Source organism: Physeter macrocephalus, chromosome 2 (genome assembly GCF_002837175.3).
Source record: "Physeter macrocephalus isolate SW-GA chromosome 2, ASM283717v5, whole genome shotgun sequence".
NCBI classification, from domain to species: domain Eukaryota; kingdom Metazoa; phylum Chordata; class Mammalia; order Artiodactyla; family Physeteridae; genus Physeter; species Physeter macrocephalus.
This window is the reverse complement of record NC_041215.1, coordinates 7,046,743-7,064,192: the sequence shown is the minus strand read 5'-3', so window position 1 is coordinate 7,064,192 and position 17,450 is coordinate 7,046,743. Positions and strand designations below refer to the sequence as shown.

The following is a 17,450-nucleotide window of genomic DNA, read 5'->3' as shown; positions in this document are numbered from 1 at the left end:
CTTGGTAAGGTTGCAGGATACAAAATTAATGCACAGAAATCTCTAGCATTCCTATACACCAACAACGAAAAATCAGAAACAGAAATTAAGGAAACACTCCAATTTACCACTGCAACAAAAAGAATAAAATACCTAGGAATAAACCTGCCTAAGGAGGTGAAAGACTTGCACTCAGAAAACTATAAAACACTGATGAAAGAAATCAAAGACGACATAAACAGATGGAGAAATATACCATGTTCTTGGATTGGAAAAATCAATGTCGTGAAAATGACTATACTACCTAAAGCAATCTACAGATTCAATGCAATCCCTATCAAACTACCAATGGCATTCTTCACAGAATTAGAACAAAAAATTTTACAATTCGTATGGAAACACAAAAGACTCTGAATAGCCAAGGAATCTTGAGAAAGAAAAATGGAGTTGGAGGAATCAGGCTCCCTGACTTCAAACTATACTACAAAGCTACAGTAATCAAGACAGTATGGTACTGGCACAAAAACAGAAATATAGATCAATGGTACAGGATAGAATGCCCAGAGATAAACCCACGCACATATGGGCACCTAATTATGACAAAGGAGGCAAGAACATACAATGGAGAAAAGACATCCTCTTCAATAAGTGATGCTGGGAAAACTGGACAGCTACGTGTAAAAGAATGAAATTAGAATACTACCTAACACCATACACAAAAATAAACTCTATATGGATTAAACACTTAAACACAAGGCCAGACACTATAAAACTCTTAGAGGAAAACATAAGAAAAACACTCTTTGACGTAAACCACAGCAAGATCTTTTTTGACCCATATCCTAGAGTAAAGGAAATAAAAACAAAAATAAACAAATGGGACTTAAACTTAAGAGCTTTTGCACAGCAAAGGAAACCATAACCAAGACAAAAAGACAACCCTCAGAATGGGAGAAAATAATATTTGCAAATGAAACAACAGACAAAGGATTAATCTCCAAAATATACAAACAGCTCATGGAGCTCAATATGAAAAAAAAACAAACAATCCATTAAAAAATGGGTGAAAGACCTAAATAGACATTTCATACAGATGGCCAAGAGGCACATGAAAAGATGCTCAACATCACTAATTATTAGAGAAATGCAAATCAAAACTACAATGAGGTATCACCTCACGCTGGTCAGAATGGCCATTATCAAAAAATCTAGAAACAATAAATGCTGGAAAGGGTGTGGTGAAAAGGGAATCCTCCTGCACTGTTGGTGGGAATGTAAATTGATACAACCACTATGGAAAACAGAGTGAAGTAAGTCAGAAAGAGAAAAACAGATACCATATGCTAACACATATATATGGAATCTAAAAAAAAAAGGTACTGATGAACCTAGTTGCAGGGTAGGAATAAAGACATAGACATAGAAAATGGACTTGAGGACATGGGGTGGGAGGGCGAAGTGAGAGTAGCATTGACATACATACACTACCAAATGTAAAATAGTTGGCTGGTGGGAAGCAGCAGCATAGCACAGGGAGATCGTCTTGGTGCTTTACGATGACCTAGAGGGGGGATGGGAGGGAGGCTCAAGAGGGAGGGGATATGGGGACATGTGTATGCATATGGCTATTCGCTTCATTGTGCAACAGAAACTAACACAGTATTGTGAAGTAATTATATTCCAATAAAGATCTATTAAAAAAAAACAAACTCAGTAAAAAAGCCAACAATCTATTTAGAACATGAGAAAAAAATATTTTAGTGAAGATGTTATACAGATGGTATTAAGCACATGAAAAGATGTTCAACTTCATTAGCCATCAGAGAAATGAAGATGAAAATCACAATGAGAATCCACCACACACCTATCAGAATGGCTAAAATAAAAAACAGTAACAACACCAAATGCTGGCCAGGATGCAGAGAAACTGGATCACTCATATACTGCTAGGGGGAATGTAAAACCGTACAGCCACTCAAGGAAACAGTTTGGCAGTTTCTTAAAAAAAATTAAATAAGTAACTACTATATAATACAAAAATTGCACTCCTTGGCATTTATTCCATAGAAATGAAGACTTACATTTATTCAAATATTTGTACATGAATGTTTATAGAAGTTTTATTCATAATAGCCCCAAACTGGAAACAAGACAGATATCCTTCAGGGGGTAAATAGTTAAAAAAAAAAATCAGAGGTACACCCATACTATGGAATACTATTCAGCAATAAAAAATAATCAACTATTGATAGATACAACAACCTGAATGGATTTCCAGAGGTTTATGCTAAATGAAAAAGCCAATCCCCAAAGGTTACATACTGTATGATTCCACTTATACAATATCTTGAAACGACAAAACTATAAAAATGAAAAATAGAGTAGTAGTTGCCAAGGGTTAAGAAGGGGTGGCGGTGGGAGGGTATAGTTATAAAAGGGCAAAATGAATAATCCTTATGGCTATGGAAATGTTCTCTATCTTAGCTTCTATCATTCTTTGTTTTTATTTTTAAAAATTAAAAAAAAATTATTTTATTTATTTTTATTTTTTGCTGCATTGGGTCTTCGTTGCTGCACACGGGCTTTCTCTATTTGCTGTGTGCGGGGGCTACTCTTTGTTGCGGTGCGCGGGCTTCTTATCGCAGTGGCCTCTCTTGCTGTGGAGCATGGGCTCTAGGCACGCAGGCCTCAGCAGTTGTGGCATGCGGGCTCAGTAGTTGTGGCTCATGGGCTTAGTTTCCCTGCAGCATGTGGGATCTTCCCGGACCGGGGCTCAAACCTGTGTCCCCTGCATTGGCAGGTGGATTCTTAACCACTGCGCCACCAGGGAAGTCCATTCTTGATATCCTGGTTGTGATACATGCACTAAAGTTTTGCAATATGTTACCATATTGCAAAATTGTGTAAAGAGTACATGTGATCTCTCTGTATTATTCCTTACAACTGCATAAGAATCTACAACTATGTCAAAATAAATTTTTAATTTAAAAAAGTTAAAAAGCCTAGGAAAGATAAAATGGAATAAAAGAAAATAATTAATCCAAAAGAAGGCAGAAAAGGAGGTAAAAATGAACAAAGAACAAAAGGGACAAATAGGAAACAAACAGTAAGATGACAGATGTAAAAACCAATAATTAAATTAAATGTAAATGGAATAAATAACTCCAGTTAAAAGGCAGGGATTGTCAGCTGCCTAAAAAAGTAAATCTGACTATATGCTGTTTACAATAAATATAACCTTTTTTTTTTTTAAACTTTTTGTTATACTCAGAGAAGAGTTGCAAGAATAGTACAAATAATTCCCAAATACCCTTAGTACTTTTCACTCAGGTTCCCCAAGTGTTAAACATTTACCATATCTTCTTTTTCCTTCTTACTAACTCTGTCTTTCTATTTTTTTCTCTAAACGATTTGATAGTAAGTTGCAGACGTGATGCCCATTTATCCCTAAATACTTGCAGTTTATAATTCCTAAAAACAAGGACATTCTCTAAGATAACCATGTACAATGATAAAAAAAAATCAGAAAATTAATCTTAATGCAATACTATTATATTAACCATAGACTTTAATCAGATTTTTTTCATTGTCTTAATGATGCTATTAATAGCAAAAGAAAATCCCAGATTATGCATTGCATTCAGTTGCCTGTTTTTTAAGGTCCTTTGATCTGGAACAATTCCTCAACCTTGCTTTGTCTTTCATGACATTGACAGTTTGGAAAAGTGCAGGTCAGTTTTTTTCATAGAATGTTTCTCATTTGGGATTTCTCTGATATTTTCCCATGATTTGATTGAGGTTATGCATTTTTTGGCAAGAGGACTGCAAAAATGTTGTGTGTATCATATCAAGGGGCATATGATGTCAATTTGTCCCATTGTGGGTGTTAATTTTGATCACTTGACTATGGTAGTATCTCCAAAGTAAAGTTTTCACTTCATAATTAATATCTCGTGAGAATATACTTAGAGATTATGCAAATATCTTGGTACTCCACAAACTTTCACAATTTTAGTACACACTCATACCTGAATTTACTATTATGATGGTTGCCAAATGGCATTTTTTCCCCTAATTCATCATTTCTTCTTATATTTATTAGCTGGCTTTCTAATATAAGGAAGAGAGTCCGTTTTCTTCCTTCCTATCAGTATTAGAATCATGGATTCTTATTTTACACAACAGTTTATAATGTTTTACTGTCAATATTTATTTGATACTCAAATTATCCCAGATTTAGTCAGTGGAAGCTCTTTAAGCTTCTTTTGACATGTTCTGAACATTCCTTGAACATTTCCTCACTTTCTGGAACAAGATGTTCTAGGCTTATTTTATACTTTTCTTTACCTCAGCTCTGGAATTAGTCATTTCCTTAAAGAACTCTGGTTCCTTTTAGTATCAACTAGTATTTAGAAACAAAGATCTGAGTACTAGGTGTGCTCATTGCTACTAGGGTGTAATTGTTTCTATGCTCTCTCAGTGGGTAAAGGTAGGAAACAGACGTATGAATTCACACACACACACACACACACACTCTCTCTCTCTCTCTCTCTCTCTCTATATATATATATATATAAAAAACACACTCACACATCTACATTTATTCCTATATCTATCTATATTTATTAGAAACCACAAGTTCATGTTGATACTTCCAATTCCAATCCAGAACCACAGGGTTCCTTCTATCCTTTCCCCTTTTCATATGTGTAACTCTCTTCTCTGACATTGAGAAACTTGGCTCTCATTATCCACAACACATTTATTTGTTTAATCCTAGAATACACATAAGATAGCTTTTGAATTGTTAACTCATACTTTCCGTGAAAAAGAAATTTACTAACTAGATTTTAATATTTACTTACACTTCATTTTGTCTTTAGCCTGAGGGCGTTTAGTCCAGATACTGTGTTTTACCTTACTTGGACAGACTAGTGGTTTCCAGGGGTTGGAGAAGATGAATAGTTACCCATAAAAGGGTAGTATAAGGGATCTTTGAGGTGATGGAACACTTCCATATACCTTGATTGTGCTGGTGGTTATATGAAGCTACAAATGTGATAAAATTACATAGAACTACCCTCAAATGAGTGCAATCTAGGTGAAATGGATGAAATCTGAATATGTTCTGTGGATTATACCAATGTCAATTTCCTTTTTGTGATACTGTTATAGTTATGCAAGATGTAATCACTAGGGGAAAGAGGGTGAAGGGTATACAGGACCCCTCTGTACTAGTTTTTGCAACTTCCTGTGAATCTATAATTATTTAAAAATAAGAAGTAAAAAAAAAAGTTGCTTGGGCTTGTCCTAACTCCCATCCCCCACCCCATGGCCCCAATTATTATTCATTTAAAACACAGGTTAATTTGTGTCTGTTTGTATTGCATGTTAGGCTCCCATCCAACTTCCTTGCTGATTTATTTTTCTTTTTTTGAGTATATAAAACATTAATATGGTTCTAAAAGTCTAAAAGTTATAACTATACAGAGAAGTATATTCAGGGAAGTATTACACTACCAATACTACCATTAAGGTCATTCCAACTCCAGCTCAGCACCTTATCTCCTTTCCAGCCCATTGCCATCTATCTACCCCTGTATGTAAGCAATTTGATTAGTCTGCAGTTTATCTTAACTTGGTTTCTTTTTTTGTAAATTATTATAATCATGTATATTTAAAAATTTCTCCTTCTTAGAAAAAGATATATATATTTATTACGCATACTCTTTTGTATTTTGCTTTGTTTACTTAACAATATATTTTGGAAAACAGATCATAAATATTTTGCTCCTATTTTTAAATTTTACTTTTTTACAGCTACATCTTCACTGTGTAGATGTACCACAGATATTCAACCACTGCCCTATGTATGGGCATTTGGGTTGTTTCTAGTATTTTGCAATTACAAACATGCTGTTGTGAATATCCTTGTGCATATGTATTTTTGTAGTGTTAAAAGTGTACCTTCAGGGTAAATTCCTAGACATGAGATTGCTGGGTCAAGATGTACATGTACCTTTACTTTTGTTAGATATTGTAAAATTCCCCTCCATAAGGCTTGTACCATTCTGCAGTCCCACCAGCAATGTATGAGTACCTACCTGTTTTCTCAAATCCTCACTAATAGAGTGTTTTATAGTACTTTAAAATTTTTACTATTTAGATAGGTTAGAAATGGTACCTCAGTGTAGTTTTAATTTAAATTTCTTTAAATATGAATGAGGTTGAACATTATAACAAAATAAAATCACAGATCACCATCTCTAGTAAACATAGATGCAAAAGCCCTTAACAAAATATTAGCAAATTCAATCTGTCAATAAAAAAAGGATAACATATCACAGTCAAGTAGGGTTTTTTATTCTAGGAATGCAAGGTTGTTTTAATATTAGGAAATTAATCAATGTAATTCATCACATCAATGGAAGAAAGGAGAAAAATTTTGACTATCTCAATAGAGGAAAAAAAATTCACAAATTTTAATAACTATTCTTCACAAAAACACTCAATATATTAGAAATAGAAGGAAGCCTCCTCAATCTGACCAGGGGCACCTATGAAACACCTACAGCTAATACTACTACTAAATGGTCAAAGACTGAATGTTTGCCCCCTAAGATCAGGCATAAGGCAAGGATGTCTGTTCCTATCACTTCTCCAACATTCTATTGGAGGTATTAGCCCATGCAATAGGGTAAGATAAACAAGCAAAAGGCATACAGATTGGAAAGGAAGAGGTTAAACTGTTTTTATTTGCAGACAAAATATTGTGTATGTAGAAAATTCTAAGGAAACTACAGAAATATTCCTACTAGAATAAATGAATTCAGCAAGGTTGCAGGATTTCTATATGCTATCAATGAGGCACTGGAAAATGATAGGTCACATGGGTTATGCTTTTGTCAAAACTCATGGAAGGATATTTATGTAAATTAGTTTGTATCATTTAATTGCATGTAAAATATACCTAAACTTTTAAAAGTTAAAACAATCAAGATAAAAGTATATAAAGTATCTTCTAGTATAATTTGGGGTGGTTGCCAATATGCCCTTTCTGAGAAAGTTTTAAAGTAGGGCCAGGTTTTACTTAAAAATTTTTTGTCTATGTTAAGCCCGAATTTGTTTACTGTTACCCATTCCTTAGATTTCCCATCTCTCACCAGAATCTGGGCATAAATGAATGAATTGTATGGGAGTTGGACCCAAATGAAATATCCCTAACAAAGTGATAGAGCAAGCATGGGATTTATGAATGTTTCCTTTTGGCTGACCACTGTAATGTATTGCCTTCTTTGAACTGACCGTGGATTTAAGAAGACCTGTGTTTAAATCTGGATTCTGAATGTGATTAACTGTGTAAACTTGGGTTAGTTATTTAACTACTTAGAGTATTTTTCTCATTTGTTAAACAGGAATAACATTATAAAGTTTTATGAAAACATGAGATAATTAACATGACAATGACTGGAACATTGTAGGGACCCAATAAATGTTTGTCTTAATCTTAGCAGGATATTTTAATTAAATCTTTATTACAATTCTATTTGGTACGACATTTTCTTCCAATAGAGGAACCAGAACTGTACAAGAATAGTCTTGGCTGCCAACTGGGAGCTTAGGGGATGGGGATGGGAAGCAGACATGGACCTGATGGAGATAATTTCCCCCAAGGGCCACCACCGTACAATGGCTTTCTCATAGTTATTTTCTGTACCAGAAACTGTTCATGAATTCATATTCATTCCAGTTTATTTTTCTTCCTTCAAATTTCTAAAATTACTGGTTCAAAGGAGGAATCACTGGCCCTAGCCAAGAGCTCTATTTCCTTATCTCTTCCTGATGAAGTGCTTTACTAATTAATGCTTAGAGAAACTGAGTTCCTTATTCTTAGTATCTGGGCTCATTCTACAGGTGCAACCCTATTCATTCTTGGGTCACCTCTTTCCCCCCTAATATTGGATATGCCTATTTCATTCATCCATCAAGGCTTTAGTGAACAGTTATACCAGGCTCTGTGGCTCAGAGAAGATGGTCGTGCCTCACAGTTGAACCTTGAGAGATGAGTAAAGTTATTAGACAGATGGATAAAGTGGGAAAATTTAGGCTCCATTTAAGGTACCCTGCCTCTTCCCAAGAAATTATGCCTTAGTTGCAAATAATAACAACTGGTTGAGAACCTCTTTCTTTCAAAAAGTTAAAGAGACAGGAACTATCCCTCTATCTCTTTTTTCCTAATTTAACTACCGTTTGGAATTTTCTTTTGAAATTATGTTCCCAGACCAAAACAAAAAACAAACGAACAAAAAAAACAAAACTAAGACTCACCTCTGACTCCTCTCAGGAATGTCCAGCACAAACCCAAACATCATTTCAGCAATTTTATTGGAGCTGCATGTGGGGGTTCTATCCACCTCTACGGCTATGGACAGCATCCTCTGCAGTTGGCATACAATCCTGAGTCCAGAACACAGAACACAAATGACCGGGAGGGTCTGGCAAAGAGCTACCCTACTGGCTGGGATGAGGTCCCCACCAGTGTACTAAAGGATCTTGTAAAGCACACGCTAGGGTCAGGGAGAACTACTCAAGCATCAGCATGCTTTTATTAGCAATTTCACCTACCTGAATCCCTTTTGCCAGATCATACTATCTGAACCTCTCAGAACCTGGGGTTGAGCTGTAAAAGCAAGCTGCTTTTAAATTCAAAAAGAGAAACATACAATCTTAAGGATCTAGAGAACTTTAAGGATCACCTAACCTATAACTTCTCTATTTTACAGATGAAGAAACAGGTCCAGAATGACTAACAATTATTTGAATTTCTTTGATAGGAGAAAATACATATTTACCATATAGTCTTCTCCTGTTACTGGTTCCTTTATAATAATCTTTTACTAAGTTCAGTCTCAGAATTTCAATTGGTGAAACGTGACCCTCTCTCTCATCAGACCTAACTGTGGGAGACAGCCAGGCTGATGTGGCAGAAGGAATCTGGGCAACCCCTCAGAAGGTGAGCCTGGCCTTGAAGCTAGCCTTTTATAACATGCAGTATTATTTGTGAGGGAAGGAAGGGCTCTGTTTTCAGAAAATCTGCAGCCAGTGACACAATAGGTGGAACAGGGACTCTGGCATCAGATTCTGGCTCAGCAATGACAAGCTGATCAATTTTTGACAAAGTACTAAACTGCTTTCAGTCTAAGTTCTCTCATCTCAAAAACGGAGAAATCATACCACCTATTTCATAAAGTTGTGCTGTTTAAGATATCTGGTAGATAGGCACTCATTAATGGTAAACAGCAGTGCCTACTGTTGTTGTTAAGATCATGATCATTTTTAGGGGGACCCTATTTTATTCTACTAATATCTACTTACAATAAATTTATTACTATTATTATTATTATATTAGCTTTCATTTAAGGAACAGCGTCTGCTTCTCTCTTGGGTCTATATACTGAGTTCTGGGATAACCCTACTTCCCTACTTTACGACCTTCCCCAATCTGCTCAAGCAAATACTTCATTGTTCCAAAACATTCTCCCTTTAGATACAAGATTGTCTCCTAAATTAGTTAAAACCCATAGTACTTATATGAAAATCAGTTCAATGCAACTAGATTATTATATAGCGTTGTGAATTTAGGCACAAATGCTGTATTTGAAATATCAAGTGTGACTGTCATTTTTAACATAATTGACATGGAATAGCAGGTTACTTGTGCAAGGGCAGCTCCAGTCCCCAAATCCTGGCATTTCTCAAAAAATGCCAAGACCACTTTCAATCCCATTAAAAAAAATGCCAGGAATCTCTTTCCAGTGTGGTCTGAGGTAACAGGACCTGCCCTGGTCTGAGCCATTGCTGTTGTAACCTGTTGGAACCTGCAGGTTGAACTGCTCTTCTTCTTCCAGGACTGGAGGAGAGACCTAGGTCCTTGAGGACAAGAGGCTGCTGGAACACCCACTACGCATGACTCCTCTTCTGTCAGTGGACAGATGAAGTGGTGAGTAGCTGTAACCCTGTATTGTCTCTTGGAATCTAGGAAAGGGAGGGCACTGTCCTCTGGCTTTTGTTCCACTTCGGCTTTGTGAATTTATATTCACTTAGTGAAGTCCTATTCATCTAGGGGGAAAGCATCTGCTTTTGTTTTACCTTTGGAATTAGGAATTTAGCCTTTAGTCAAACTAAGATAGTTTTTAGTAAAAATCAGCCCATGTTATAAGAGCTTGTTAATTTTGGGGAAACTCCTCTTAGGGGGTGGTGCTGTTCTCTAAAACAGTAAATCCCAATAGCCCCAGGAAAGATAACTTCTGCCTGCTCCTTACAGCTGATTGGTGTTCTTTGTCAGGTTAGGCTGGGGAGAAGGGTGGCTACTGCTGGCCTTCAAGATTCCTGTTCCTGGAGAGGTTTGATTCTCCTTTGGGGACTGAGTTAATCTGTCTTCAGTTACTGCTTTGACCAACCACTTGATGACATCCCTGCAATGGAAAAAAAGATAAGAAAGAAAAAGTTTAAACTTCTGTCTTACTATATGGTGCTCAGAACGGCAACTTTAACATGGGCTCCTAGAACTCTAGATTTCCCTAAAGGCAACAGAGAGGGTCCTTAGGCTACTTTCAATATTTAAAAAGTCTAATGGAAACCCTGCATTTAATTGCAGTAAGGTTACAAAAGATAAGTAAAACATCAACATTTTTCTTTAAGTTAGAATTATTGAAAGGTATCTCCAAGGTCAAAGAGCACTATCTGTGGCTTCCTGACCAGGAACATTCCTTGACAAAGTGGAAAGTTGAACTGGATGACTTTGTTAGCTTTCTATTATTAGATGTCAGTAATTAATGCTAATAACCAAGGTTTAGAGTATGTGCAGTGGAGTCAAACCTTACACAGGGTGTAGGCTCACAAAGTTAGTAAGGTAAAAACATCTCATATAGTCAAAATTACTTTTGATGATCACTTAGGTTACCCAGGTAAAAATGATGGATTGAATATACACATCTACATTTGTTCCCTCCTAAAATGCCACTAATACTACAGTAAATAATTTTTTAAAAAATCCACAAAGGAGGGAAGAAAAGGAGGGCAGATAATAACAGTAAAAATCTGGAAGCTGGAAGGAAAATGAAGTATATTCACAAAAATTCTACAGTAGTGGAAATGAATATGCTACAGTGGATAGGTATGGACAAATCTTAGTACTCTATAATAGTAAGTGAAATATAAAAGTACCAATTGATTACATACAGCATGATACTCTTTTATATACAGCTAAAAGGAACTAAAATAAAAACTTTACAGGAACACATATAGATGCAATAAAACTATATAAAAAGGAAAGGAACATGATGAACATTCAGGATGCCAATTACTTTGGGTGCAAGAGGTGCAAAAAGTGGGTGATGGGGGATGGATGTAGGTAATTGTCAAGGTCCTAGCCTTTGATTTAAGGGGTTGGGTAAGAGATGCTGATTACAAAATTCAAAGTAACAAATTAACTAAGTAAATAAGGCAAATGTCATGTTTAGATGATGTTTAATCTAAGTCTATGACTTTGGCAAAGGGAAAAATTTTAACTGACTTGGCAGAATTGAGAAAGCTGAATCCTAAGCCAGCAGTAGAGAAGAGCAATCCTATTTAATCCTATTTACCAAAAAATGGAAAAAAAAATCTTCAATAAGTGCTGCAAATGGCAGTATGAGGCTTCCATGAAGTTAGGGTAAAAGCGGGTAAATTAAAATAAATATGATGGCTTGTAATCTGTTTAAGAAACTTTTAGATCTTCTCTCCCAATGCTGAAGACTACAGGTTAACTTTGTGGAGAGGTAAAACAGAGGGTCTCTGGACTGGGATACCAGGCACAGCTGGGAGGCAAAGGCATCAAAGCAAAAACAGGGGCTCTAAGTGAACCTATGCATGCTCAGTGCAGAGATCCTTGCCACCTTCCCAGAACTGTCTTCCCAAAACCTGGCATCCTAGTCTTTATCCTTAAATGTAGGAAATCTGAAGTCTTTTCTGGAAAACTCATCCAGCCCAAGAGGAAAGACCTAAACACATTGACGAGGTATTTTCTAAGGAACAGGCAGCCAGTTCCACCTACAGGAAACTCAGAAGTGACAAGTCCTCACCTGTACTCAGAGCTTCCAAGAGCTTTGGAGTCACCCTTAAACGTGGATAGATTACAAAAGTTTACCAGACATCTATGGACATATTCTAACATGAGAGATAAACACCAAAAAGCCAATCCAACCCTCCTTTCTCCTCAAAAAAGCAACTTGGAGAAAACAGACATTATACAGGGAATTAACAAAAACAAAAGCTATCATTAGTATAATCAAAGATATGAAAAGATACGGATCCATGAAAGAAAAAGACAAGAACAGAATACTATTTATTATTTTTAAAGAGGAACATTTAAAGAAAAAGAGCTCTTGGAAATTAAAAACATGATAACAGGAATGAAAATTCTATTTTCCAAGAATGAAGGATATGAAATCGCCCATTGAATGCCCAGCATACTAGATGAACATAGATCTAAAACAAGTATATTGGGCAAAAAGAGGATTCTATAAACAGCCAGAGAAAAAAATCAAGGTACACACAAAGAATCAGTAATCAAAGTAGCTTATGGCTTCTTCACAGCAATTCTGGAAGCAAGAAGACAATCGAAGATTTCCTTTAATATTCTGTAGAAAAGATATTTCTAACCTAAATATCTATACTCACTTATCAATCAATGTGTGGGAAGATAAAGATATTTTCAGACATACAAGATCTCAAAAATTTTACTTCCCACATACCTTTCTAAGAAGCTACTGGAGACTGATCTATCAAAAACATGGGAGTAAACCAAGAAAGAGAAGATATGAAACAGAGATCCAACACTGGAAACAGGTGAAGGGAATTTTCACATTTATGATAAAGACTGGAAAAGAGGACAACCAATCCAGATTGAAGGAGGTCAAAACGTTCCACCACAGATCTTCAAGAAGAAGAACTTCATAAGACTAACCCAGTGTGAATAAACATCTTGATGGGATATTTAAACCAAATGGCAGAGAATCTGGGGTTGACTTCTGATATGCACAAACATACGAGGAAACTAAAAATGAGGCAGTTATTAACTAAGGAAAACAAAAAAGTTATGAGTGAAAGGAAAAGTAATCACAGTTTAGTACTTGGCTCAACTCTGACTAGCACACATAGTTATAGTGATGGAAACATTGGATACTGATCTAAACAAAATTATGATATAACTCTATTAATGGCATGGGGGCTGGGAAGTGTGTGTGCGTGTGTGTGTGTTTGTGTGTGAGAGAGAGAGAGAGAAAGGGAGAGAGGAGGTAGAGAGGAAAAAGAGCTAACTCCTCATCTTTCATGTGGGGAGTTAATAGATAATAGCTAACAATGAAAAATCAATTAGCAACACAAGCAGTTTATTTAGCCATAAAGAGGTAAAAATCCAAAGAATCACTTAAATAAAAGAGTTGAAAGTAGTTACCCCTTGAGAAAGGAAAATGTGGGTGAGGGGATCTGGGGACTAGTGTATTTCTTAAATCATGTAGAACTAGATTACTCTTTGTATGCACAGTGAAAAAAAGAAAAGAAAATCCCTTAAGGGGTCATATGGAGACTGATTTACCATCATTTTCTTTTTAAAAACTTATCTTTGAGGTATAACTTATATATAATAAATTGCACACTGGTTTTTGTTTGATGAATTATTTTATTTTAAGAAGGAAATGGAAAATTTTATTTGAGCTAAGCTGAGGATTATAACCCGGGAACAGCCTCTCAGAAAGCTCTGACAACTGTCCCACCCGTTAGAGGTCAAAGCACAGTTATATACTGTTTGATGAGTTTTGATAAATACATGTACACATCCGTGTAACCACAACCTCAATCTAACAGCCATATCTTATTGAATCAAATACAGCTGGTTTCCCCTCCAGCTGGAACTGATTTTTTTCATTGATAAAGCACAAAATAGAGTATGTGGCTTGCATTTAGAGGTTACCAATGGCTATCTTTAAACCCAAGAGTATAGTGTTGGGTATAGTGAGAGGCTCACACAATGAAAGTGAGTAACTTGTCACTGGATTGAGTTGGGTTCATGTCTCCCATCTCCCAATCCAGTGCCTAAGCTCACAAAGCAGAATGGTCAGGAGAGTTGCTCTCACTATTTAAATTGTTATTTTTCAATTTTAAACCCAACTATGCTATCCTGTGCTCTCTGTAGTTTCTCTACTTACTGATTTTCTACCCCCATAATCATTAACATTTAAACTTTACATAAAATGGCACATCTAGGGAAATGGATATAAGCATGCAAACTAAGGGAGAAAAAGCTGACTGTTACTTAGAGCATAATGAAACGTCCCCCTTTTTTTAATTAAAGGAGTTATGATAGTCAATATCCCACACTGGCCTGTGAAAACTATTCTTAACAAATATGCAAGAACATATGAGAATGTAAATGTGAGTGAAAAAAATCTCAGTGATGTTCTGAAAAAAGGAATGCTAGTGATAAACGTTTCCTAAAGAAGCAAAGCTTGTAGTTCCAGGATGAAAATTCTAGCCTGAGATCCCTACCCTACAAACCACATTTCCCCCCGTTGGTATAAGGATATGGTAGTTGCCCACTCTGAAGCTTCCAGAAGCTTTGGCCCTGATCCTACAAAAAAAGAACACGTGCTTGCTACCTTACCGTACCTTATTGTCAGCCATGTGACCTATTATCGTAATAGACTTTTCAGAAAGTAGTAGTGACAAATGAGATTTATCTTGAGTTACTCAGGGGGTTGGAAATAAATTTAGGTTTATAAAAGCTGTGAAAAGTTTTACACAAGTCAAGTTTTCCCCCTGGATCTCACAAGGCCGTCTGAACAATACTGAAATAGACTAAAGGATGTCTGATGGTCTTTGGAAAAAAAACCACACAAGTTATGGCATCTGACACACAGTTGGTACAGAGAGGTTTTCTTCTAGGACTGTTTATAGTTGTAATAACTATCCCTGTTATACTATCTAGCTACTAGAAAATCTCATCCACCTGATGTTCTCCGGACTTGAGTAGCTGCCCACTTACGGCCCCTCTCTCTTGTCATCCCAGGGATCCGATGGCTGGTTACCTGACATTGTGGGGTTGCTTGTCACAGGATAGCACAGTGCTTGCAATAGATTGCTGCAGGTGCTGTCGCTGCTTCCTCAGGATCTGTTGGAAATCATCTTCCAGGGTCTGTACTACATAACGTAGAAAAAGGACTCGCCCGGGCAGATTTTGTCCCTGGGGGAGAAAAAATGAGGAGTATTTCCTCTCAATCTCCTGGATGACACTGAGCACTGGGCTCTCATAAATACTAAGTCAAGGGAAGGCCCATGAGTCAATGAGTATGTATCTAAAAGAGAGGTTTCTGGCAGAGAGCAAGCAGTCTAGGTCATTATGAAAGAGGGCAAACAGGGCAATCCTAGAGCTTGAAAAGTCAGTCTCTTTCTTTCACTGAACCTAACTATCAGTCTCAGGATAAACCCTAAACTGTGGATATCCAAACAGAGAGACAGAAAAATGACTCTGCCAAGCTACTAGATCAAGCAACCATGATGTCTATCTCACTGCTATACTTCTAGTAAGATGAGCTGATGCATATCCTAACAGTGAAAGCAAGTCTGAGCTGGGTTTTCTGTTACAGGTGAAATGATCCTAGCTGTTGAAGCCTAACTGATGCAGGTAAAGAGCATGGGCTTTGGTGATGCACAGACCTTATTTATTTGTTTGTTTGAAACTCAGCTCCATCCCGTATTTAACTTACCCCTCTGAGTCTCAGTGTCCTTGTGATTTATGTGGTGATAATTCTAACCTTACCAAAGCCAGCGTAAGTGCCTGTCACACAGCAGGCAGGCATGCACAATTCTTTGGTTTCCCTTTACTGACAAGGAAGGACTTCTGGCCTTGTGCTATTTGTTTTCTAAATGCCTTATAGTTTTTTTGTCCCTCATTTCCTGCATTATTGTCTTTAGTTGATTTTTTCGTACTGAAATGTTTACATTCCTTTCTCATTTCCTTTTGTGTACATTCTATAGCTACTGTCTTTGTGGTTACCATGGGGATTACATTTAACATTCTAAAATTATAATACTTTGAATTTATACCAGCTTAACTTCAATAACACACAAAAACTCTGCTCCTTTACAGCTCTGTTCCCACCCCTTTTAGTTGTTGAAGTCACAAAACTATATCTTCATATATTGTGTGCCCCAAAATAAACTAATAATTCTTTTAAATGCATTAATCTTTTAAATTATGTAGAAAACAAAATGTGGAGTTACAAAGTTACAATACTAGCTTTTAGATTAATACTTTAAAAATGTATTAGTTACTTAATACATTATAGGAAACCAATGTGGAGTTACAAACCATTGTTACAATAATAGCTTTTATAACTGCCCATGTATTTATCTTTATTGACATCTTTATTTCTTCATACGGCTTCAAGGTACTGTTTAGTGTTTAATTTTACCCTGCAGGACTCCCTTTAGCATTTCTTGATGAGCAGGGTTAGTAGTAAATGAACTCCCTCAGCTTTTGTTTATCTGGGAATGTCTTTATTTCTCCCTCATTTTTTTTTTTTAACAACTTTATTGGAGTATAATTGCTTTACAATGGTGTGTTAGTTTCTGCTGTATAACAAAGTGAATCAGCTATACGTATACTTATATCCTCATATTCCCTCCCTCTTGCATCTCCCTCCCACCCTCCCTATGCCACCCCTCTAGGTGGACATATATATATGTCCATGCCACTCTCTCACTTCGTCCCAGCTTTCCTTTCTCCCTCCCCATGTCCTCAAGTCCATTCTCTACGTCTGCGTCTTTATTCCTGTCCTGCCCCTAGGTTCTTCAGAACCATTTTTTTTTTTTTAGATTCCATATATATGTGTTAGCATACGGTATTTGTTTTTCTCTTTCTAACTTACTTCACTCTATATGACAGTCCCTAGGTCCATCCACCTCACTACAAATAACTCAATTTCATTTCTTTCTATGGGTGAGTAATATTCCATTGTATATATGTGCCACATCTTTTTTAACCATTCAACTGTCGATGGACACTTACGTTGCTTCCATGTCCTGGCTATTATAAATAGACCTGCAATTAACATTGTGGTACATGACTCTTTTTGAATTACGGTTTTCTCAGGGTATATGCCCAGTAGTTTCTCCCTCATTTTTGAAGGACAGTTTTGCTGGATACAGGAATCTTGGTTGACTTTTATTCTTTAGCACTTTGAATATATCGCCCCACTAACTTCTGGCCTCCAGTTTCTAATGAGAAATCTCTGATAATCTTATTGAGGATCTTGTATTGATGTGTCACTTCTCTCCTGCTGCTCACCCTCATTTTTGAAGGAAACTTTTGCCAGATATAGTATTCTTGGTTGACAGTTCTTTTCTTTTAGAACTTTGAATACATCATCCCA

General features: G+C 36.4%; 1 protein-coding gene across 2 annotated transcripts in view; it reads right to left on the bottom strand.

Annotated features, from left to right (window-relative positions):
* SIMC1 (SUMO interacting motifs containing 1) overlaps nt 1–17,450 on the bottom strand; it is a 102,280-nt gene that overhangs the window by 17,308 nt on the left and 67,522 nt on the right. For both annotated transcript variants that reach the window (XM_024116291.3, XM_028497731.2), the window contains exons 5-7: nt 15,105–15,259; nt 10,302–10,454; nt 8,308–8,436 (exon numbers count right to left, since the gene is read on the bottom strand). In XM_024116291.3, the coding sequence (XP_023972059.1) occupies nt 8,308–8,436; nt 10,302–10,454; nt 15,105–15,259 (437 nt within the window). The remainder of the gene's footprint in view (nt 1–8,307; nt 8,437–10,301; nt 10,455–15,104; nt 15,260–17,450) is intronic.